Raw genomic sequence first — 25069 nt, 5'->3', positions numbered from 1 at the left:
CCCAAAGGGAAGATCCTCAAGTGCCCTTTCAATCAACAAAGCATTAGATTGTTTTATATATTTCTAGTGTTAAATATATTTTACCATATTATACACACTATTCTCTGTATATGTGTGTGTATGATGCTACATACATATACCAAGCCATCTTCACTTTTGCACAAGGCCATGTTAAATGAAACTCGTGCATACCCATGCATATTACTTTGCGTGGTTTTGGGGTGGCTGAGATCTGAAGCTCTATGTAACAGACAGATACACTTAACCAGGATATTTCTTTAACCAGAACATACATAAATCTTAACCAGTAGGAATGTGTGTTATCTTTAACTTTTACGTACAAATTTTTTGATTTGTCTATGAAGGCCTAATATGTTAACAAAATAATTATTAAATTAGGACTTTACAAAAAGAAACTAGATCCTCAGGAATCTCAGATCTCTACAACATTTCCCAAAGCATTATGCTCCCCTAGAAGTAATGGAAAATGGCTCTAAATATGTACAACATTGTCACCAACTTTCTATTTAATGAAGATATGAAAATCATCAAGCCGTCTACTGTAAGTAGAAAGCTATCTTATATGAGAGTTAAAAGACAAAAATGAGGTGGGGGTACCTTTTTATTCTTGGCTCCCATTCTCTCTCACTTTCTCCTCTATCAGCAGCCAAACAGTAACTTTGAGATGTCAACCACCTAGACCCTTAGTTTATATTTTCATGGGTAGCTCCAAGTTGGGACATCCAGAGGACTCACAATAGTGAATCATCTGTTGGAAAGGACTCAAGAAGTTGGACTATAGCACACCACTTCCTAGCCACACAGCATTAGTAACTCACTGATACACCCAGGGACCTGGAATTTTCTTCACAGACCATAAGAGGATCAAATGAGATAAGGAATATAAAAGTTATCTACTGTGGTCCATGACCTATAGTGATCACAGAAAAAATAATGCTCTGCTCTGAATCTGAAAGCCAGAAAGCTGTCAAGATGTCCTTTACCCTAACTGTCCCCTCTCTCCTCTGTGTCCTCATTACCCACTTGACTTCCATGATCACAGTGGACCCCAAATTATTGACAGAGTGGCTGAATTCCTAACTTAGTCCTTTAATCAATCTTAAGACCCTCATTTCCCTGTTTTTATTCATACCTGGAAGGCAACAGTGTACCCAGGACTCATGCCTTCAAGCTGAAAAGACATCTCCGAGGGAGTTGTGTTGACAGCGATCCAGTCTTCGAATGTTTCATTTGTGTCTGTCTGGTTGGATATTTGAAAGAAAATTTCAAATCTTGTTAACACACCGTTTTCATGCTTAGGCTTATTCCATCGAAATTCCACCACAACTTCATTCTGGTTATGGTATTTTCCACTTGGTAATACAAATATCCTGGGGTTCTGTGGTGCTGATGGAACTGCAAAGCAGAGACACAGATAAGGTAGACAAGAATGAAAGGTTGACTTTTTACCATTCATGGTGAGGGTGTGGTGAAGCTTAGTAATAAGTACTTCTCATTCCGGACCACTGGAGTGCATCTATCTTGTTCTTAAAGATCTTCAGGAGAGAATATTCCACAGATTTCTTCACGAACCTATCCTGATATTTCATCAAATCTTTCTTATCTTCAACCCAAATCCCTCTTGCCAGCACTTAGGTCCATCTTTCTCATCTGTGCCTCATCACCCTCATCTGGAGGGTGGCTGATTCTCCTTATAAAATACAATATGTACTCTCATCTTGACACAGTGATCCAGCTGGTGGTGGAAATGGCAGTCACAGGAAGCAAGGCCGGAACTCGGTCCAGCCTTTAGTCAGTTCAGGATGTAACATGAAGTGTATGACGGATCCAGGCACTCTCACCTTGAATCCTCCCCGGCAGCAGGGAGTAACCCCCAAGAATATGGTTTGGGGTTACCATTAATCCTAGAGTCAAACCAAGAAATTTAGTCTCTCCCATTCCTTCAGTGAATTTATCTTCCTCTTAATAAAGAGAAATTCCTCTGCCTGATGTCTATGTCATTTCATCCAAGATGCCTGTCTTCTGTCTTCTGATTCCTCTACAAGGTCTCCTTCCACTCTCCACTCCAATCACGTCACTTCTCAATGTTTGACACTCACATAATTCTGCAGTCTCCAGGCCTGCTTACACTGTGCTCACATGGATACATTTTCTTGCACCATCTCACAGAGCCCAACTAGAATTCCTCCTCCCCAAAGGCCTTCAGTGACCATACCAGTCCATGAGCACTGCGCTCTCCTTCTTAGGAGATGGTATAGATGAAGCTTGATATAGATGAAGCTTTCCATCTTGTCTATTTGCTCTGTGCCATTGCAACTCAATTCTCACGGTCTCATTTCTATTATCATTGGAAGCATGTGTTTATCTCAACTGTGTTACATGCTCCATCAGAGAAAGCATGTTTTCTTATTCCTTGTTAAATCCCCTCAAATCCAGGGGAATCTGGGTGGCTCAGTGAGTTAAAACCTCTGCCTTCAGCTTGGGTCATGGTCTCGGGATCCTGGGATCGAGTCCTGCATCTGGCTCTCTCTGGTCAGCAGGGAGCCTGCTTCCCCCTCTCTCTTTGCCTGCCTCCCTGCCTATTTGTAATCTCTGTCTGTCAGATAAATAAATAAAATCTTTAAAAAAAGAAAAATCACAATATCACACTCTTTAAAAAAAAATCCCCTCAAATCTAGTATAAGACTGGCACACAGTAAGTGCTTAATAAATATTTGTCAATTTGAATAATTTCCTAACTATACTATAAATTTCCTGAAGGCAAAGGCCAGATCTTTTCTCTTTTTTTTTATTTTATTGTCCCCAACATCCAGCAGAGTGTTGATGACCCTAGCCCTCTGTACATCCCCTGACAGATGCAGACAAAGCCATTTCCACAGAAGAATTTGGCCAAAGCTGATATCCCAAGACAATCTCAAAGAGAGCATACCTGGATCCAAATGCTAACTGCTCCAGAACCTGCCCAGGCTCCACTAGGTTCCTGTTATGAGACTTATGGATAAATATCATTGAAAGAATCTTAGCAGTTAAAAAACCACGGTGGTGGGGCACCTGGGTGGCTCAGTGGGTTGGGCCTCTGCCTTCGGCTCAGGTCATGGTCTCGGGATCCTGGGATTGAGCCCTACATCAGGCTCTCTGCTTGGCAGGGAACCTGGTTCCCCTTCTCTCTCTGCCTGTCTCTGCTTACTTGTGATCTCTGTCAAATAAATAAATTAAATCTTTAAAAAAAAAAACCACAGTGGTGAATGGATATCTATGCTTACTGAGCTCTCACTGCCTTCCAGGTCCTGCTAATAAGCTGATATTAAATAAATCAATAGGATACTGTCATTGACCACATTTGCAGAAATGACCAAAAGGAGATTTGATCAGACTACAGCAAAAAGTCTGGATTAAGTCCCAGCCCTGCCACTTAACTAGCTATGCAACATTGGGGAGCCACTGGGATTCTGGTTTCTCATTTGCATAAATGAGATAATAATACCTGTCCTGCCTTCCTCAGAGCAGGGTGAGGGTCAAACAAAAGGATAAAATGATGTTTCTGACACATGATAGGTATGCAACAAATGTTTAATAAAGGAGTGATACATATAAATGTGCTTTGCATATTTTATAGCAATACACATATAAAGATATGACTAGTATTCTTTTTAAAATATATACCAAAGAAAAACATTAAATTTAGACAAATCGGTTATTCATCTTTGGAAGACTCTAAGCTACTATCCATGAGAACTTCTACCAGCAAACCTGCCTTCCATGAAACTGTCTCTGCCCATTTTCCTCATCAGGTGTTTCACAAATTTCCTGAAATTTCTGCATCAGATATATTATGATAAACAAGTAAAAAAGTCTCTAAGAAATCTTTGATATGTGCTTTTGGAATAAATTATTCAGATTTATTTTAATGGTGTTATTCTAATCTCCAAAGTCATTAAAAGTGTCTTTTTTTTTTAATTAGTAGCTATTTATTCTAGGTCATAGAAAGTGAGGTTCTGCCTTTTGTAAAAGAGATTTTGACCCATGTACCTGTTTCTGGTGCTCGAAGTGACAAAGATGTTTTGGGGCCTTTTCCCCAGTATGTATAAGGAGTGACAGAGAGATTAAAGAAGGCATAAGGCTCCAGACCTTCCACAGTAAATACAGGTGAAAGCTGTTGTTCACTAGCCAGGAACTAAAATATAAGAAAAAAAAAAACACATTTTCTTAGTGAGAGAATCATAAAATCCTTTATTCCTAATTAACTAAAATCCCCAAACTCTGGTTCACATGTAAAGTCAAAACCTGCAATTTTGGAAATGCTAATGTTGGTCAGTTCCATGTGGTTCCACACAGACCAGTTAAAATGTATCTAACAAACCAGCTGTAACCACTAACCCCAAAATGGTCAGAGACTGGCTATAAACAAGGGCTCTCGGGAAAAATAGCCAAATGTATGGGAACAACAAAGGAAATAGACGGGCTTGGCTAAGTGGAAGAAGCACAAATCAGCGCAGGCAGGGCTGATGCAGATGGTACAGACTGCTTATGAACTGGAAGCTACTAGAACCCACACTATACCTTAGACAGAGAACTGAATTCCACACTGTAGAAAATTATACCCCAATCCACTGCTGGGGGAGCATTCCACAAGATTTGGAAACTTGAAGCATTCCCTTCCATCCTAAATGAAGACTCTTGAACAGAATCTGGGATAACCTTGGGGGTAATGGAAAAGTTGCCTATGGGATGAAAGAAAGAATAGAGGGGAAAAGAATTTCAGATTCTCAATCATCATAGAAAACATGGAAAAATAATGGAAGTTACTAATAATTGGTACCAAAATGAAATTTCCTTTCCTTTAATATATCCTGAAAATTTTCTTTATCAGTTACATGCTGCAAATTTGGTTAAGAGTGAATTGACCAATGGAAACTACTAAAGCCTTTTTGTTTTTAAGACAATTTTTGGGCACCTAGGTGGCTCGGTTGGTTGAGCAACTGCCTTCGGCTCAGGTCATGATCCCAGAGTCCCAGGATCAAGTCCTGAGTAAGGCTCCCGGGTCCATGGGGAGTCTGCTTCTCCCTCTGTCCTTCTCCCCTCTCATGCTCTCTCTCACTGTCTTTTTCCCAAATAAATAAATAAAATCTTTTTTAAAAAAAGACATAATTCTTAAGAAAAAAAAATCCCAACCTAAACATTTATTTAATAAAAAATTTGGAGGAGAGTGGGTAAACAGGAATAAAGTCTTGTACCTGGCAGAGGCTTGAGGGAACTCTGAATAATTGTGAACTGATTAAATGGGGCTGGTTCCAAAACCGAAACACTGGCTCTCTGACCTATTTCTTGAGCTGTGATAATCTTAAAGCCATTAATCCAGAAGAGGCGACCACTATAGTACATCAGTGTGTTCTGGGAAATTTCCGAGGTACTCCAGGCTGCAAATTCTGTGATGTTGGTCTCCCCAGAGCTGCAAAGACATGACACCAATTAGCATGTGTACCTAAAGTGAAGGGGAAGGGCTGGTACATGCCTTACTGGAGAGAATATGTATTTGTGAGAGTGTGTGTTTGTGTATACAAAAACGAAAAGGAAATACTTTGCAACAATAATCATTGCTATCTTTAGTTCCATAGAAAATTGATTTTTTTACATTTTTGTTCAAGTATACCTAAAGCAAATTTTCTAGGACTTTTCTTCTTGACGTGATATTGCAATGGCAAGACGACACACAGGTTTTGACAAATACTTTCAATTCTTGGAAGTACCCTCAATATTGACTGCTTTTTCCTCATTGTGCCGTGCCTTCTTCCTATAGTTGGTTAGTTGCCTTCCTTATTTGCCATTCATCTTCTAGCATGTTTGTTCCTTCACTTTATACTATTCACAATTATTCTTCAGTGATACTCATTAAGCTCTTCAGCTTATTCAAAATGCTCCTTTTCAGACTGGGGGATTCAAGTTAACAGACAATTACTTAAACTGATTTTACAGTTTTTTTCTCAATGACAGAATTTTACAATTTTTATTTTAAAAATCTGCTTGGTGATTTCTCAAATTACTCCGGTTGCCTAGTACTCAATAAATAAAAACTATATCAATGATGTTTAGCCTTTCAATGACTTTTTTTTCTTTTAATGATTTTTCTAAAGCTTTTTAGCATTGACATGCCCTTCTTTAGAAAGTATTAAAGTATGGTGTTTAAAATCAAAATACATACAAATTTTGATCTATAAATTTCACAATACCTCCCTGACAAAACTGAAACTACCTAAGGGGACCATAACTGGAAATTGGGAACCTTATAAAGAAGTATATTCACAAGGACTATTTCATCATCCTTTTTCTAGTAAAATACCCTATTTATACCTACACAGTTATGAAAACACTATCTGATTCGTTTTTTGGCCTTTCACCCACTAGTCTAATTTTATACCTTGTTATTTCTATTTCTCATTAGAACTTTCCAGCAACCTTGTGTAATACATAAAACCAAATTCCAAATGGAAGGAACCTCACCAAGTGGGATGCACGTGGTCTGAAGAGGCTAGCCTCCTCTGGACCACCCAGAGAGCTGCTACAGCCTGTATCCTGTGAACTCATTTGTGTTAGTTTTGCTCACCAGGTTCTTTGTTTCAACATTCCCAAAATAATCCCCAGGACAGATTTCCCCGTTGGGTGAGACTGGATACCCCTCAGTTGCTACTGGCTTAGATTGCCCCTCATATCCAGCTGATGTCTCCTCCCCTGTAAAAATCTCCTGAGCTAACCAGGAAATTCTTGACCTCCAATGTTCACAGCACAACATCAGCAAAACCTCTTCACTTTCAGGAGGTCAGTATGGGGCTTCCTTCCACCTGAAAAGTTAAACCCTTCGGTCTTCAGCAATAAGTGAAGCTGGATTTAAATCAAGGCTCAACAGGAAAGTCATAAAAAGACAGTTTCTTCCATGATACTATGAAGTTGTGTATGGAGGTCAGCTGAGGCTACTAGGCTGAAGGTTCATTCATTTACTCATCCATGCAACAAATGATCTGTGCCTAGTTCTGTGTTAGTCACCAGGAATGCAGTGGTAAATAAAATAAATACAATCCCCGCCCTCACAGCATGCACAGGCTAGCAGAAAAGGCAGTCTGGTAGAAGATGAGCAAACAACAGCCCTGCTGAACAGCACTGTAAGAAGAAAGGTGGAGTGGGTTCCTGAACAAGGAGACCTACTAGGGTCTGGTCAGAAAAAGTGTTTCTTAAAGAACAATGTTTAAACTGATGCATGCAGATGGAATACCAGTTAACCAAAAGAACTGAAGTTGGGAACATATCAGGCAGAGGGAACAGCAAGGGCGTTGGCTCCTTTGGAGTAAAGTAATCAGTCCTGACATAACTAAATACATCTGAACTTTTGATAGGGGCACCCTCTTGAACTTCCAAGTCAGATATGTTGTTATACTTGTAACTGATTCATTCTTTTATAAACTGAAGGGAATGGACAGACATAGAAGAGGGAAGAGCAATTTCGAGAGTAGCTCCACTACGGTTGTTGAGTTCGGAATATACTGAGTCGCAGCCAACAGCTCATCTCGTCTTTACTACAAGCCAGAGCTGTGACTGCCCAGCGTACTAGCTACAAACCAGATGTGACTACTGAATACTGAATATGACTGAGGAACTGAATTTTTCATGTTATTTAATTTCAATTAATTTAGGTTAAGTTTTAAACTAATATTTGACTCATATATTATGAATCATATGTTTGATTTATTAGAAAAATTTTAAGTATTTGAAAAACTTGGGCATATAAACCAACTTTTTCAACTGCAATTTTATAAAATCTCAACACAGATCAAGTATTTCCTATGAAAACTTAATGTATGAGTTGAGATGTGCTGTATATGTAAAATACACTCTGGATATTCAAGAACTAATATGAATTAATAATTTACCTGTATCTTTTTACTTTTTTCAATGAGTCAACCAGGAAATTTACAGTTACATATGTGGTTCACATTATATTTTTATTAGTGATGAGCTAAACTAAAGAAAAGGAACTTAAAATGTAGAAGAAGGAATTTAGGCTATATATAAGAAAAAATTCTTTACTTGTAAGATGGTCTGGAATCCCTCTCTTTCTGTACAACTTTTATTTCCTGATATGATAAAAAAAAGGCAAGACTTACTTGGAGGGCAAAAATGCCTGTCCACGGCCAAGCACTGCTGCACTTGATTGTGAAAGCATACACAGAAACATTATTAACCTTTAGATGAGGAAATGTATTTTTAAAGGAGAAACCTCTTTTCTCTACCTGTTCAATGATATCAATCCTCTGGACGCTCAAGGAGCTGGGCTCTTATCAAACACCAGCTAACCAGTCCTCCAGGATGTACAGACACAGAATGAATCATAATCTTTCAGGACACTATCACTTTAAGTATATTATCTTAGATTCTTTTGGCAATCAGATTACCAGTACCTTACATTTCCAAGGAAAGGAACAACCAGTTTTCTGTGGCTCACAGGCGGGAAAAAAGCCAAAGCTGGATGCCATAGTAGATATGAAAAACTTGGTTACTCAGATTGTTGTGTATTTGCTTATACACACTATATGTTTGTATACATATTCAGATGTGTATATTCCTTTTTCATTGTCTCTATGATTATGAGTTTTTCCAGTAACCAAAAAAAAAGAATCTTTTAATCTAAAAGTAGTCTTGTCGCTGTCTTCATGTAGCAGGAGTTCTTTGCCTTTTTAAGATTAGGCTCCCTGAAAATTGATGAAAAGTATGGATCCTCAAATTCAGAGTACTCATACACATCCTGAAGCCCTCCAAACTCCCTGTGATCCAAGAACCCAATATTAGAAAACTCTACCCTAGAGCAGGTACATGCAAAAGAATGAAACTGGACCACTTTCTTACACCATACACAAATTCACAATGGATTAAAGACCTAAATGTGAGACATAAAACCATAAAAATCCTAGAAAAGAGCACAATCAGTAATTTCTCTGATATTGGCCATAGCAACATTTTTCTAGATATGGCTCCTGAGGCGAGGGAAATAAAAGCAAAAATAAATTATTGGGACTACATCAAAATAAAAAGCTTCTGCACAGTGAAGGAAATAATCAACAAAACTAAAAGACAACCTACTGAATGGGAGAAGATACTTTCAAATAATCTAATTATTTACCTAATTAAGGGTTAGTATCCAAAACATATAAAAAGCTGACACAACTCAATACCTAAAACACAAATAATCTAGTCAAAAATAGGCAGAAGACGTGAGCAGACATTTCTCCAAATAAGACATACATATGGCCAACAGACACATGAAAAGGTGCTCAACGTCACTTACCAGAGACACACAGATCAAAACTACAATGAGATATCACCTCACACTTATCAGAATGGCTAAAATAAAAACACAAGCAACAACAAGTGTTGGCAAGGACATTGGAAAAAAGGAACCCTCAGGCACTGTTAGTGGAAATGCAAACTAGTGCAGCCACTATGGAAAGCATATGCAGTTTCCTTAAAAAATTAAAAATAAAACTACTCTAAGATCCAGTTATCGCACTACTGGGTATTTACCCAAAGAATAGAAAAACACTAATTCAAAAGGATATGTGCACCCCTGTGTTTACTGCAGCATTATTTACAATAGCCAAATTATGAAAACAGTCCAAGCATCCATCAATAGATGAATGGATAAAGAAGATACATATATCATGCACTATTATTCAGCCATAAAAAGAATTAAATCTTGCCATTTGCAACAACATGGATAGACCTAGAAAGTATAATGCTAAGCAAAATAAGTCAGTGAGAAAAAGACAAATACCATATAATCTCACTCATATTAAGGAATTTAAGAATTAAATGAACAAAGGGAAAAAAGAGAAAGTGAGAGAGACAAACCAAGGAACAGACTCCTAACTGTAGAGAACAAACTGATGGTTACCATACAGAAAGTGTGCGGGGGGGATGGGTGACATAGGTGATAGGGATTAAAGAGTATGTTTATCACCATGATAAAATTGTTGAATCACTGTATTGCACACCTGAAAATAATATAACATTAATATGTTAACTATAATGGAATTAAAATTAAAAACCTAATAAAAATGAAAAAAAAAAAAAGAGGGGCGCATGGGTGGCTCAATGTGATAAACCTCTGCCTTTGGCTCGGGTCATGATCCCAGCAAGCCCCTGCATCCAGGCTCTCTGTTCAGCAGGTAGCCTGCTTTTCCCTCTCTCTCTGACTGCCTCTCTGCTTACTTGTGATCTCTCTCTGTCCAATAAATGAATAAAATCTTTAAAAAATTGAAAAAAAAGAAAAATAAATAAGAAAAAGGTTAATTCCCATAAAAAAAATCTCTGCTCCAAGGAATTATCTTTTGTTTTACTTTAACCCTTTACTGACCATCTATTTATGGAAATTTGTACATCTCTGGGTGTTTCTTCAGCTATGGAAAAAAAGGATTTCTAAATTATCTCTCTAAATGCTGTTCTCTAATGATTTAACATCCTTTATTTAAATTTGAGATCTATAACTGCTCCCTTGAAGTTAAAAAACTGTTGGCTGTTTATCAATTTTTTTTTAAGACAGGGAGTTAGAGAACAGACAGAGAGAGAATTTCAAAAAGACTCCATGCTCAGCACAGAACCTCACACAGGGTTCGATCTCATGACCTGAACCAAAATTAAAAGTCATTCAACTGAGTGAGCCACCCAGATTCTCCACTGTTGGCTGTTTAAACTAAAAATAGTAACAAACATGGACTTTATGCTGGGGTAAAAGTAAAATATATGACAGGAAACACACAAAGGATAATAATTACAATACATTGTCATGATTTTCTTTTTAAGATTTTATTTACTTATTTGACAGACAGAGATCACAAGTAGGCAGAGAGGCAGAGAGAGAGGAGGAAGCAGGCTCCCTGCTGAGCAGAGAACCCAGTGTGGGGCTTGATCCCAGGACCCTGGGATCAAGACCTGAGCCAAAGGCAGAGGCTTTAACTCACTGAGCCACCCAGGCGCCCCAGTCATGATTTTTTTTTTTTTTTAATTAGGTTCCATGCCCAGTGTGGAGTCCAGTGCAGGGCTTGAACTCACAACCCTGGGATCAAGACCTGAGCTGAAATTAAGAGTACAATGCTCAACCAACTGAGCCACCAAGGACCCCTTGTCTTGAAATTTTTAATTCATGAAATAAAATTATTTTGAATGTTGACTGTGATAAATTAAAGGTTTTGGTAAAAAATGAATATTGTATTCCCTAAAGCAACTTAAAAAAAAATAAGTAGACATAATTAAAATGTCATGAGAAGAGATAAAATGCAATACTAAAAATGACTTTATTCACCCTCAAAAATGGAAAAAATAGATGCAGCAAAGAACTGATGAGACAAACGGAAGTCAAACATCAAGATGATAAATTTTAACCCAAATATATCAATAATTATATTAAATATAAATGAACCAAACATCCAATTAAAAGACAGAAATCATCAGACTGCATAAAAAAACAAAACCCTATATGTTGGTTACAAGAAACATATTTTAAACATAAAGACAAAAGCTGAATGAAAGTAAAGGGATGGATAGAGATGTACTATATAAGCACTAAGCTTAAGAAAGCTGCTGAGCTATAGCAATTATCAGAAAGGGTGTTCCCTGAGATGAAGAGTAATACTATATATTAATGAGGGTATTTTATCATGATAAAAGGCACTATAATCAAGTATATAAATAACAATATAAACACAAATCATCCAGACACATCAACTAAAGAGAACTACAGGCAAATCTACATAGTTGAAGACTGTAACACCTCTTTCTCAGTGACAGATAATACCAGTAGATACAAATATTTTAACTACGCTGTCAACCAATTTATATACTTGACAGTTATAGACTACTATACCAAACAAAAGTGGAATAAATATTCTTCTCTAGTACACATGGAACATTCACCATGACATACCCAATGGTGGGCCATAAAATAAGCCTAAATAAATGTCAAAAGACTGAAATTATATGGAATATGTTCTTTGGTCACAATGACATTAAATTAGAAATTAATAGAAATAATACCTAAATAATCCCAAAATATGTGAAAACTAAGCAACAAACATTTTAAAAATAAATGGGTCAGAGAAAACTAATACAGGAAATTAGAAAATATTTTGAAATCAATGATAATAAAACACAGCATACTAAAATTTATAGAATATAACTAACATGGTCTTTAAAACAAACTCACAGCTTTAAATGTCAATATTATAAAAATGTTAGTGGAATGATTTGAACACAATGACTTCTCCTTTCATCTTAAAAAACTGGAAGTGTAAGAGGAAGTTATACCTAAAGTAAGTAAAAGAAAAAACAGAAAAATAATACTGGAAAGGAGTGATATAGAAAAATGGAAAAACACAGAGAAAAATCAAAACATAACTAGAAGATAGTTCTTTAAAAAGATTGATAAATTTGATAAACCCTTAAGAGGAGTGATCAAGAAAAAAAGTACAAATATCAGAGCTATAGGAGGACATCACTACAGACCTTATAAACATTAAAGTGATAACATGGGACTATTATTAAATTTAATTTAACAACTCATTCAAAATGGATAAATTACTTAACAAACATGAATTATCAAAATTGATTCAAGAGGAAATAAAAATTTAAATAACCCTATATTCTTAAAATATATTAAATTTATAATCAAACAATTTTCCACAAAGAAAACTCCAGCCCCAGATGAATTTATTGGTGGATGCTATCAAAACTTAAAGAGGAATTAATATCAATGCTATAGAAACATTCAGAAAATTGAGGCAGAGGGAATGCTTCCTAATTCATTTGTAAAGACTACTACAACCCTTACTAAAGCTTTCTACATGAAACCAGAAAAGTGAATTTAGCAATGAATAAAGGTACAAAGTCAATATACAAAAATCACTTGAATTTCTCTATACTAGTAATAAGAATTTAGAAAATGCTTACAAAGCATTTTCTTACAAAGCCACTTACAAAGCACCAAAAAAATCACATATTCAAGGATTAATTAATGAAAGATGCACAAAACTTCTACACTTCTACACTGAAAACTATAAAACACTGCTGGAAGAAATTAAAGAAAACCTAAATAAATGGTGAGAGGCATCATTTTCATTGACTGGAAGACTCAATATTTTATGATGTCCATTGTCCCTAAACTGATAAGAGATTTAAAATACTAGCAAGCTAGAGGCACCTGGGTGGCTCAGTTGGTTAAGCAACCGACTGTTGGTTTGGGCTTAGGTCATGATTTCAGAGTTTGAGATCAAGCTCCATACCAGGCTCTGCACTCAGTCCAGAGTCTGCTTAAGATTCACTTCCTCTCCTTCTGCCTCCCCCCCTGCTTGTATGCACTCTAAATAAATAAATAATAAAATCTTGGTTAAAAATTCCAACAGGCTTTATTTTAGAAATTAGTGAGATGATTTTTAAATTTGTTTGGAAAGGCAAAGGATGAAGAATAGCAAAAACAAAAATATTAAAAAATAAAAATTAAGGACTTAATATTAACTAACTTTGTCTTTTTTTTTTAATTTATAGTAATCAAGAAATCAAGAATATGTAGTATCCACATGAGACTAGACAAATTATCAAAGGAACGAATAGAGTCCAAAAATAGACCCAAATATACTCAGTCAAATAATTTTGAACAAGGACACCAAAACAAATAATGAAAGGCAAATCCTTTTAACAAATGCTACTGAAGGGGCACCCAGGTAGCTCAGTTGGTTAAGCATCTGACTCTTGATTGTGGCTCAGGTCATGATCTCAGGGTCATGAGATAGAGCCCTATGCCAGGTCCACACTGGGCATGGGAGCTTGCTTAAGATTCTCTTTCTCTCTGGGGCACCTGCATGTTTCAGTCGGTTAAGCGTCTGCCTTGGCTCAGGTTATGATCTCAGGGTATCTCAGTGTCCTGGGATAGAGCCCTGAGTAGAGCTCCCTGTTCAGCAAAGTGTGTTTCTAGCTCTCCCTCTGCTCCTCCTGGCCTCCTTGCTTGTGTGCTCTTTCTCTCTCAAAGAGATAAATAAAGTCTTTAAGGGATGGCTGGGTGGCTCAGTCAGTTAAGTTTCTGCCCTGGGCTCAAGTCATGATCCTAGGGTCCTGGGATCAAGTCCCCTGTTTGGGGGGTGGGGGATCCATGTTCAGCAGGGGAACCTGCTTCTTCCTCTCTCTCTCTCTGCCTGCCCCTCCCCCTGCTTGTGTGAATGCTTGCTCGCTCTCTCTCTCTCTCTCACTCTCTGACAAATAAATAAACCTTTTAAATAAATAAAGTCTTTAAAAAAAATTTCTCCCATTTCCTCTGCCCCTCCCCCTACTCTTGCTCTCCCTTTCTAACAAAGAAAAACAAATAGTACTAGAACAATTGGATATTCATATAAAAAAGAAACATCTAAAAACCAGTATCTAAAAGTCATATCTAAAAAACAACTTTGGATGGATCAAAATATGGAAGCCAAAACAATTTAAAAAGCATTATAAAAAACCTTCACAACCTTGGGATACAAAGGTCACTGAAAACACAAACCATAAAATAATTGATAAATTGAGTAAGTAAAAATTAAAACTCCTGCTCACCAAAACACACTACCAACAAATATATAGATAAGTCAAACACTGGGAGAAAATATTCACAACACATATATTTAACAAAGGACTTATATACAGAACACATAAATATCTCCTACATCTCAAAAATGAAAAGCTATATAGTCAATTAGTGAGAAAAATATTTGAATGGCCACATCATGAAACAAGACAGAGGATCATAGGGGAAGGGAGGGAAAATGAAACAAGATGAAACCAGAGAGGGAGACAAACCCTAAGAGACTCTGAATCTCAGGAAACAAACTGAAGGTTGCTGGAGGGGGAGGTAGGTGGGAGTAATGGGGTTCCTGGGGGATGGACATTGGGGAGGGTACGTGGTATGGTGAGTGCTGTGAATTTTGTAAGACTGATGATTCCCAGACCTGTACCCCTGAAACAAATAATACATTATATGTTAATAAAAAGATGATATATAAATAGTCAATAACAAATTAAAAAGTAGTCAAAACTGTTATTGTCATCATCAGCTGTAAATTAAAAAGCACAATGATATACAGCTACATACCACAGTGAATGGTGAAATTTAAGATTGCCAAAGGGTGCCTGTGTGGCTCAGTGGGTTAAACCTCTGCTTTCGGCTGGGGTCATGATCTCAGGGTCCTGGGATTGAGTGCCACATCGGGCTCTCTGCTTAGCGGGGAGTCTGCTTCCCCTCCTCTCTCTGTCTGCCTCTCTGCCTACTAGTGATCTCCCTCTCTCTGTCAAATAAATAAATAAAATCTTAAATAAAATAAAAGATTGACACAGCCAACTTTTGGGAGGATGTAGAAGAACCAGAACTTTCATACATCTCTGGCGGGGAGTGGGGGAATGTAAAATTGTATAAACCCTTTGTAAACCAGGAAATTACTTAAGAAGTTAAGCATATATCTCTCCTATCACCCAGTGATTCTACTCATAGGTATTTATCCAAGAATATGCCCTCAAAAAAACCTTGTATATAAGTAATTCTACAGTTTTATCCATTATAACCAAAACTGGGGAGAAATCCAAATGTCCATCAAGAGGAGAACAGGTATGCAAACTATGGTCTGTTCATGCAGTGGAATTCTACTCAGCAATAAAAAGGGAAGATTAATACACATGACAACATGGATGAATCATAAAGATATTATGTCAAGTAAAAGAAGCCAGACACAAAAATTACATAATTCAGGGGTGGGGGGTGGGGTTAGAGACTGAGAAGGGGTGTAGGAAAATTTCTGTAATGATGGATAGGTCTTTGTTTTAAAATGTATTTGTCAAAACTGATATACTGGAATGCTGAAGGTCTGAAGATTTCATATTATTTATATTACACTTAATTTCAAAAAGCAAAGATGTTGGTGGGGGGGAAGTAAAGGAAAAATTCTAGAGGGGAAAAAAAAAAAAAACAGCGCTATTAGGAAAGATATGGCAAAGCCAACAAGAGAACCGGGAGCTTAGTATAAGGACACAGATGGAGAGAATAATTCATGTGCTTCTTTCCACTCTGGTTTTCACTTGTGCCATACAGGATAATTTCTGCCTAACTCCATCATATATACTCTGCCTTGTTAAGAAGATGTAAAAACACTTCCATCCATTTCTGGACTCTCAAGAAGCATCCTTCTCAGTGTCTCCACTGTACTCTCTTTCTGCCCCACCATAGGATTCACCATAGTCCACTGTATTTGTTTATAAACCTATCTTTCCTCATAAGCACAATGCCTGCAAAAACAGTGGATAATTCATAATGTTTATTGGGAGAATAAATGAATTCTTGTGCATTATCACATAACTGAGGTCAAGTAAGTTCGTTCTCATTCTGAACCAATTGTTTTCAAGGAGATTATTTACCTCTGCCCCCGAAGAACAGCTGCATACAGGTGAATACATTGACTGTCTTGAACCAACCAATACAGGAGACCATCGCTAAGGTCTAAAGTTAGAGCAATTACCTAAATAGAAAACAAGGTGAGAAAATGAATCAAATACATCTTTGGAGGATACCTCTGCGAATAAGTCACACTTAAACTATAGATTTCTCTTTAACATCCTCTTTGGAATAATAAACTCAGTAATTTTTACCTCTCATTGAATATAAAAATTACATGAGTATGCCTAGTTCTATGCGATTTGGATATAGACACTGGTTTCCTAAAAACCCTCAAAATGCAGAGACTTCTATAAATTCAGCTCTGGTGGTTCTCAAAGTATGATTCTTGGACCCACAACATCAGCATCACTTGGAAACTTACCATAAATTCTTAGCCACATTTCAGGTCCTACTGAATCAAAAATTTTGAGTCACTGTGTTAGACTTTACCTAAAGCTAGCCATAACTTTGGACCCCAGCCAAATAAGCCAATGAATTTCACTTTCATTTAAATCTGTTGTTCTCAAACATGGATGCACATTAGAATCACCTGTTGAGTTCTTAAACCCCCCTCAATTCCGAGAGTGGCTCCCATTAAATTATTACCTCTGGAGATAGAACTGCATTTCCAGTGTGTTTTTGAATTCTCCAGATAATTCTAATATGTCACCAAGCTTGAGAACCAAAGTCTTAAGCCATTTTAAATTATATTTTCTGTTCATTACAACCAAAACATCCTGACACATTTAAAAAATATAATACACACAGGGTTTTTATGTGTTATGATTTAATAGAGTCATATATATATATGAAGTTCTATTTCCAGTTCACATCTGAATACCACTGCTTACTAAACTTCCCTCATCTTCTTGTTATAGTGCCTGTCTTAATTTTATGTTCCGTTGTCTCGGTGAGGCCTGAGGAAAGACTGCTTCTCGTACAAAATAGACTGCATGGACAGAAGTTACAACCCAAGGGAGCTCTTTTTCTTTCTTTGGTGTTAGAAGTATTTTTCAAACAAGCTGAGATTGCCAGGCGCCTGACCTCAGAATGATGGACGGGTTCTAGAACAGACCTAGGGACTAAGAGGGATCAAGGATTAAAGTTGACAACTATGTCTTTAACAAGACGCTGAAGCAGAAAAACAAAGATGATGAGCCAGGGAGAAATGTAAAAAAAAGAATACAGCAAGGTATCCAAGAACTAAAAATCCTTGCTGACAGGTTCCCCAAGGCCTGCTACCAAGGCACATCACTGCAAGGAACCCCAGCTATCATACACAACAGCCTTCTGTCTTCAAGGAAACTCAACCTACTTTCCCACAAGATAAAAACAAATAAAATAATAAACTCTATTCTAGCAATCCCCAGCTTTTGCGGAGTTGTATCATGTCCTTGTCTCAGGCTAAAAGAAATGTATTGACTATTGTTTCAGTTGGAGTGAAATTGGGTTAATCCTGTTTGGTTATTTGTAATGACATGCCCACGAATTTTCCAAATTAGGAAGTTTCTTTTATTTCTTGAAAAGGAATATTCTACTCCCTGTTCTGGAATACAATAAAGGATTTGAGTTGTAAGTAAAATTCAGGTGTTGGGTCATTACCCCATTCCTTGGCATCAGTCATTTGGGCCCATATTTTAAACAGAGCCAGAGAATGTTCCGTTTGTCTTTGGTAACCATTGTTATATTTAATAATAACCATTGTTATATTTAATCATTGGTAACCATTGTTATATTTTATAACAATAATAACCACTGTTATATTTAATAATTATTATTATTATTAATGTAATTAAATATTAAATATTAATATAATTAAATGGCTTGGGAATAATCCCTGTGATCAAAACTGAAAGCTGGAGGTTTAATCCTGTGGTAAAATGTACTACACGCTAGGAGCCGGCCCAAATCATCAAATGCGGCAAAGGGTATCACTTTAGATGAATATCTCACTGCATTCTCCCTTTGAATCACATAAATATCCGTTCTTTCTCTAAGTAATTGTCTGTTTTATTGTATCTGTTGATTGCAGAGTATCTCATGACTCCATGATAAATCTATGAGTAACGTATAAAGGAATGACAGTGAAATGGAGAGTTTTGCTCTGTGTAAATGTGTTACCTTCAAAAACCCACTAGCATTAATGGAAGCAGATGAGTAAGACATCAAACATGGTCCCAGAACACAGATTTGTACAAGCAACAACACTCACCAGCCAATGAGAGGATCTGGAGTGGGGATTTAGGGAATGGTGTGTTTCCCCAAACATGCTGAGTAATCTAATTTCTCACTCCTTTTCAGAAAAGTCCCCAGAGCCATTTTAGAACTTTCCTGCATGAATATGTCTCAAATGACCAGATTGCAGTGGTGGGGGGAGATTACTGACAAAGTCCCAGGAATAGACAGAATGTTACTCCTGAGATAATACTGTCTTTCATATGCCTTTACAAAAATAAAAGTGCTTTGTTCTCTCACTTATTATTGAGACATAAAAAATAGACTCTCCTGTATTCAGACTCAAGTGACTCCAAAGTAGAATTAAGGGATGTTTTCACGATTTGACAGAAATGACTAATCTCTGGATATGTGTATAAATCTTTATTTCTTTTAAATATCTGTTTTATAATCTGTATATGCAAATAAGGTCTTCTAAATACTCTAGGAATTAGAGTCTACGTATGCTGGAATTGAGATCATGTGGCTCATAATGTGTTTACAAATGATCTGGTATGTCTATATTAGGTATATTTTATCTCTAATGGCAGGAAAAAAAGATTAAAAATAAGAAAAATTTTAAGGAATATCCTAGGTTGAAATAGTATGAATGCTTTATTTCTTTTTCATGCTTTTCTGTGATTTCTAAATTCCTATAGTGAACATGATCAGGAAACACAAAAGTCAAATAGTTAGATGAATAGCTACAGGGTCTCGAGAAAATAGGTATTGCTTCTAGAAGTTGAAGCTCAAGAGAATGAAAGTAACATGTATTTAGATACATTCCTATATTAGGTGTACTTTTCAGATTTAGTTACAGTGATAAGGACTTAACTATCAAATGGTTACCGTGTCCCTGGAACTATTCTCAGTATCTCCCATTAATTATCTCATTTAATCTTTTTTTCTCCTTTTTCTCTTTCTTTAAATTAACATATAATGTATTATTTTCTCCAGGGGTACAGGTCCGTGAATCATCAGTCTTACACATTTCACAGTACTCACCATAGCACATATCTTCCCCAATGTCCATAACCCAGCCAACCTATCCCTACCCCTCACCCCCCAACAACCCTCAGTTTGTTTTGTGAGATTAAGAGTCTCTTATGGTTTGTCTCCCTCCTGATCCCATCTTGTCCCATTTTTTTCCCTCCCTACTCCCCAAGACCCCGATAACTCTAAGAGTAGGACAATTGCTAATATTCCCATTTTTCAAATAAGGAAACAAAAAGAAGTCAAATAATTTGCCTAGGAGCCCCAAAGTTTTTATAGCAGTCAGTACCCAAAATTGATTGACTATAACAAAATATCTAAGCAATCTGTACCCGAAAATGATGGAAAGTAATAAAACACCTAATTATTATCCAACAAGAAGCTCTAAAATATTCAATACAATTCCTGAGGTCTCTAAAAACAGTCATAAATTAAAATGTTTTTAAGTGTCGGTCCATTCAAGATAAAGCAAATTACAGAATTCTCCATACTGTATTTTAATTTATTTAATCCATTATGACAAATGAAATGAATAAATGAAAGAATTAGAGAAATTTTGGTTATACTAACATCTCAGTATTTTCTTTCAGATTCTACCTGAACTATTGTCCTAATTACACAGTAGCACTACTGAATATTAGTAAGTGATCAGATCCTATTTTTAATTCATCACCTTTCTCCCAGCAATCCAAGACTGTGCCTGTAGTACAAGGGAACTTTCTCCATTTAGCCTGGTGCTTTCCACTGAGTATAGTGTGGTCCAATAAAGGTAACCTCCAACTGAATCCACTACCATGTCATTCACCAACAACTTCACATGAGTCACAATGTCTGTGTTCCCTGTCAACAGAGACTGCCTTTGTATCTATAAAACATAATTAGATGATTGGTTAATAATTTTCACATGACAAGGTTATTTCTGAGTAGTTTATTGGGAATCATTAGTAAATTGCTACATTCATCCAATCACAAATATTTATTAGCACGATGTGCTGGGTAATGTGCAAACCCTTGGGAACATACTAGTCATGAGGAACACCCTTGTGGAGCTCATCTCTTTTCATGACCCTAGAAAAAAGGGGAGCAAATTGATTTTGAGTTAAAATTCTTCCTTAAATTCTTATTCTTCCTAATCATACAACCAGACAACTGAAACACTGCTAGATAAGAACGCATTTGATTAGAGTCTTGAGAAGATGTACACATCCTGATAAATGATAACCTCTCTCCTTTCTCATGTCTATCAGTATATTTCCCTGATAGTAGTTATGGCCATTGCTGCATACCTACTATGTGTCAGACAGTGTATACTTTTATCTTCAAAATATTAGCTTTTGTAACCCTAACATTATAAAGGATTTCTATCACAAGTTAACTGGTTTCAAAGAAGTACTTTTTCCTGGAATTAAGCAATTTTGTAAGAGACAGAGCAAATATTTGAAAGCTGTTTTTACATCCACTCTTCTACTTCTTCCTTCAAAACTATTTTTAAATTAATACGTTCCAGGGAGCATTCTCAAATTTACTCCACTCGACTCCATTCCACCCACATAACATTGGTGCTTACAGACTATACCACATTGCTTTGGCTCTAAACATCACTTTGTATACTTCTTCTATTATTGTATATATGTATTTGATCTCATCAAAAGAACAACAGCAAGTAGTGATGGTTTTCACAACACTGAACATACTAAAAAAAAAGTGTATTTTGTACAATAAAAGGGTGACTATGATTGTATGTGAATTGTATCTCATAAGGTTGAATTTTTTAAAGCAGGTCCATGTCTACTATTCACTTTATATTCCCTCCCATGCCTATCCTGATGGCTCTCAACACATTGAGAATAGATAAATCTTCATTGAATGAATAAATGAATGGATTAGAAAATGATTCCGGTACCATATTTCTTGATCGGTCAGACCAGTATTCTCATCATTAACCATCTGTCTCTTCAAAGTGGACTACTACATCAATGTGCAGGATGTCTTCATTTTGCATCCAGCTACACTTCCCACCCACTCTGCCCTACTCTGTGTCCCCAGAAGCTGGTGCTGTAGACTGCATCAGCTGGACTCATTCTCTGGCTTCCAAGGACATTCAGCCAATGGAAGCACCGGCAGAAGATGGGAAGGCAGAAGGAAAGAAGGATTGGGGTCCTTCTACCCCCAGGTCGCTCTTTGGCAGACCATACCTCGTGACAGTGGCTGGTTCTCAGGTCAGCAGCTTCTGTAGCTCCAGCCCTAACCAGATTCTTCCCCTCCAGCCCCCACATGCCTGAAGGCCCTTATATCTTCCCACACTTACTAGCCAGGGACATGCTTCACCATCCTCTGTCCCTTTTCCTTAACCCTCTCCACACCTTTGAAACCAGTCCCTTCAATGGGTTTCCTTTAATCATGCCTTTGGAGTGTGTCACCTTCCTCCAGGACACTGACCCACAGATGAACATTTTCATATACTTAAGATATTATTGAAAATACATAACCAGTGTACCAAATAGCAATTGAAAGTTTCCTTTACGTATAATCCCTTTTAATTAAAAAGTGAGTAAATATGAGTGAGTAAGATGAATATTAAATAAATAATAACACAGGTGGTATACAAATACGAAAAAAAAATCATGAAAATGACATTTAAGTCACTAGAGGATAAGTATTGTGCTAGAGCATCCAGAATGCTGAGCTTTAACTTACCACATACGTTTTTCCAGCCCAGTAGAGAAACTGACCCAGCCAGTCAAAAGCTAAAGCCCCTGCTCCTGAAATGTTGGATATGTGATAATTTTCTGAGATATCCGTCCCATTCAGCAGCCACACGTAAACATCACCTTTCATGTCGCTGTAGTAGAGGCTGTTGTTATACCAATCCATGTCTCAAAACAAAGTGAATTGGTAGCAGTTATTTCTCGTGCATTCCGGCATAAACGGCAAATCACACATACACCTCCATATAATGTTAAGGCACACACTAACATGATACTCATTAGAACTTCAGGAATCTGTGAGCCATGTTTCAATAGTGTTCTTTCAAAATCTCAACCCGCAGGACTAGAGAGAGGAACTGATATTCACTGAGCCCCTCCTCTTTGCCAAACATGATTCTGGGCACTTAACATATCTCACTTAAATCTAAAAACAAAGATATGAAGTAGGAATTATCCCTGTTTTCGACTTGGTAAACCTGAGACTCAGTGAGATCATCTGTTCTGCCAGAGGCCTCCCAGATGAAAAGAGTAGGAGCCCAGATTCAAGACAACTCCAACGCATCATTCTTTCTGCTATGACAACTGTCCTCCACTGGTCAGAAATGTTTTACTTTGAGTGGCCCAGCAAATAGAACAAATAATTCCCATGATTAAAGAGATGTCTCTGCAGGCAAGCTCACTGGTCACCATCTCACAATGAAGACTTTCCTTCATCCTAAGATCTTCTAGGCAAAATTCCCCACTTATTACTTAGTAGATCTCTTTGTCAAGAAATTATTTCTTCTACTTCACTCAGAACTTCACACAACCATTCTTTGCTTCAGTCTTATAGCAAACATAGTAAATTACTTAAGCAAGCTGTTTTAGTGAAAGCAGATAGGCTGTTACCTCGAGATAACATTGAGAGGTTCAAATGCAGGAGAACTATATCAAAGCCATACTGAAATGGGCATAAATCAATAAATGGCCTCACATTTTATGAAATAATAAATAACATCCATATGGGAGAACTGACATTTTCTTAATGGCATCACTGGCTATGTAGTTCAGTCCATGTTTTTTCCTTTCATTATTGACCCAATACCAAAACACTCAGTTCTTTGAACATACTGAAGAGCTTAGGAGGTCTTATATGTAAAAACCTGACATCCAAGATGAGCAGGGATTTGGTGTTTACCTGATACATTTCCTATATCAGAGGATAAGAATTTTCCTGGGCCAAAGCTATTCAGAGGTTTACTCCAAAGACCATCTTCTCCCACAGCCATGATAAATGGTGGTTCTGAAGCTGTTTGGTGAAAAGGAAATTAAAAGAAATATCACAGAAAACACACATTTTAAGGCACACATCTCATACCCTAAGATTTTCTTTATAAAATAAAAGACTATCGACTTCAAAAAATACAGTGGAAGGATATGAGTGATTATATCTGTTTAACAGAATTATCTGTCATGCTAAATATAATTTGTGTTTTTTACATAAATAATTGAAATTGAATGTGAAGAGAACTGTGTGGCAATGTTGCCTCTATAGCAATGTCATGGTCATGGCACAATTTCCCCTCTCCCTTTGGCTGCTGGTTGCCATGTTTCCACACAGAGCACCCAGAAGTCATTGTCATAACAACAGCAGTATAAATGGTATAATTCTCTTTCCATGTTCTTCCAGCCAAGAGGGTGGAGTTCGGCATATTTCACCACCCCTCAATTTCTCTCCCCATGGTCCTCAGAGTTCAAGGGGTATTATTGCTTCTTAAACCATAAGAAAGAAGGAAGCCATAAAGAAGAAGAAAATTATATCATTTCCTTAAAAATATCTTGAAAAGGTTAAGATAATAATTTAGAAACATAAATTAAATATCACACGACACTATATTTGCCTTCCTCATCCAGATAATAAATAAAAATCAAGAGATTCATGCATCCTTCTTCCAGTTTTTTTACCACACTGGAGTTGAGGAATCTTAAGGACACAGGGAATAAACCTATGTTGTCAGTATTACTCCCTAAATCCAGAACATGTCCTCACCTGGCACCAGGGTTGTACCCACCGAGGGCTCTGACCAAGGGCCTGGTCCCTTGGGAGAACTGGCTCTCACAGAAACCTCGTATTTCGTAGCACTCTGCAGCTTGGGCACATGAAGCGTGGTCCCACTGATGTTCGAGAAAACATGAGTGATTTCAGGAAAGTCTTGAGTTGATACTTTCACCTCATAAATCCAGTTCTGCCAGGCAGAGGGGCCTAATCAGAAGAGTTAAACAATAATACTCACAAGGATGCAACAGGCAAGAGCAAACAAAGGGTTACCAGTGACTTCATCTACAGCTTCATCTTGAGTGGAGGGATAACAGGCCAGTAAAACATGCTACCCCACTAGGTTGGTCTGACGCTATGACTGGGACACTCTGCTTTAGCCATGCCATAATATGGGCTCCCTCGAAGGGGACACCATTTCCAACAAATCAGAGTCAAAGCTAGATGTGTGGCTGCATAAAATTATCAGAGGGGTGTCAAATAACTCCCCCAGGTGTAGTCATGCTCCTAATAAACAAATGTTTAATGATGAATCTTTAATATAATTCTCAGTGTTTGCACAGCATCTTCCTCCTAGAAGCCCAAACTGTACTAAACCAAACAGCAACAACA

At 37.1% G+C, this 25069-nt stretch overlaps 1 protein-coding gene across 2 annotated transcripts in view; it reads right to left on the bottom strand.

The window, feature by feature from the left end:
* ROS1 (ROS proto-oncogene 1, receptor tyrosine kinase) overlaps positions 1-25069 on the bottom strand; it is a 114170-nt gene that overhangs the window by 54303 nt on the left and 34798 nt on the right. For both annotated transcript variants that reach the window (XM_044250043.1, XM_044250052.1), the window contains exons 14-22: positions 24452-24664; positions 23600-23710; positions 22412-22590; positions 20388-20579; positions 16489-16589; positions 5256-5470; positions 4582-4742; positions 4051-4195; positions 1154-1416 (exon numbers count right to left, since the gene is read on the bottom strand). In XM_044250043.1, coding sequence (XP_044105978.1) covers positions 1154-1416; positions 4051-4195; positions 4582-4742; positions 5256-5470; positions 16489-16589; positions 20388-20579; positions 22412-22590; positions 23600-23710; positions 24452-24664 — 1580 coding nt within the window. The remainder of the gene's footprint in view (positions 1-1153; positions 1417-4050; positions 4196-4581; positions 4743-5255; positions 5471-16488; positions 16590-20387; positions 20580-22411; positions 22591-23599; positions 23711-24451; positions 24665-25069) is intronic.

This window comes from Neovison vison, chromosome 1, assembly GCF_020171115.1.
Source record: "Neovison vison isolate M4711 chromosome 1, ASM_NN_V1, whole genome shotgun sequence".
NCBI lineage: Eukaryota > Metazoa > Chordata > Mammalia > Carnivora > Mustelidae > Neogale > Neogale vison.
Note: the sequence above shows the minus strand (reverse complement) of the source record. Positions and strands in the feature narration are given on the sequence as shown.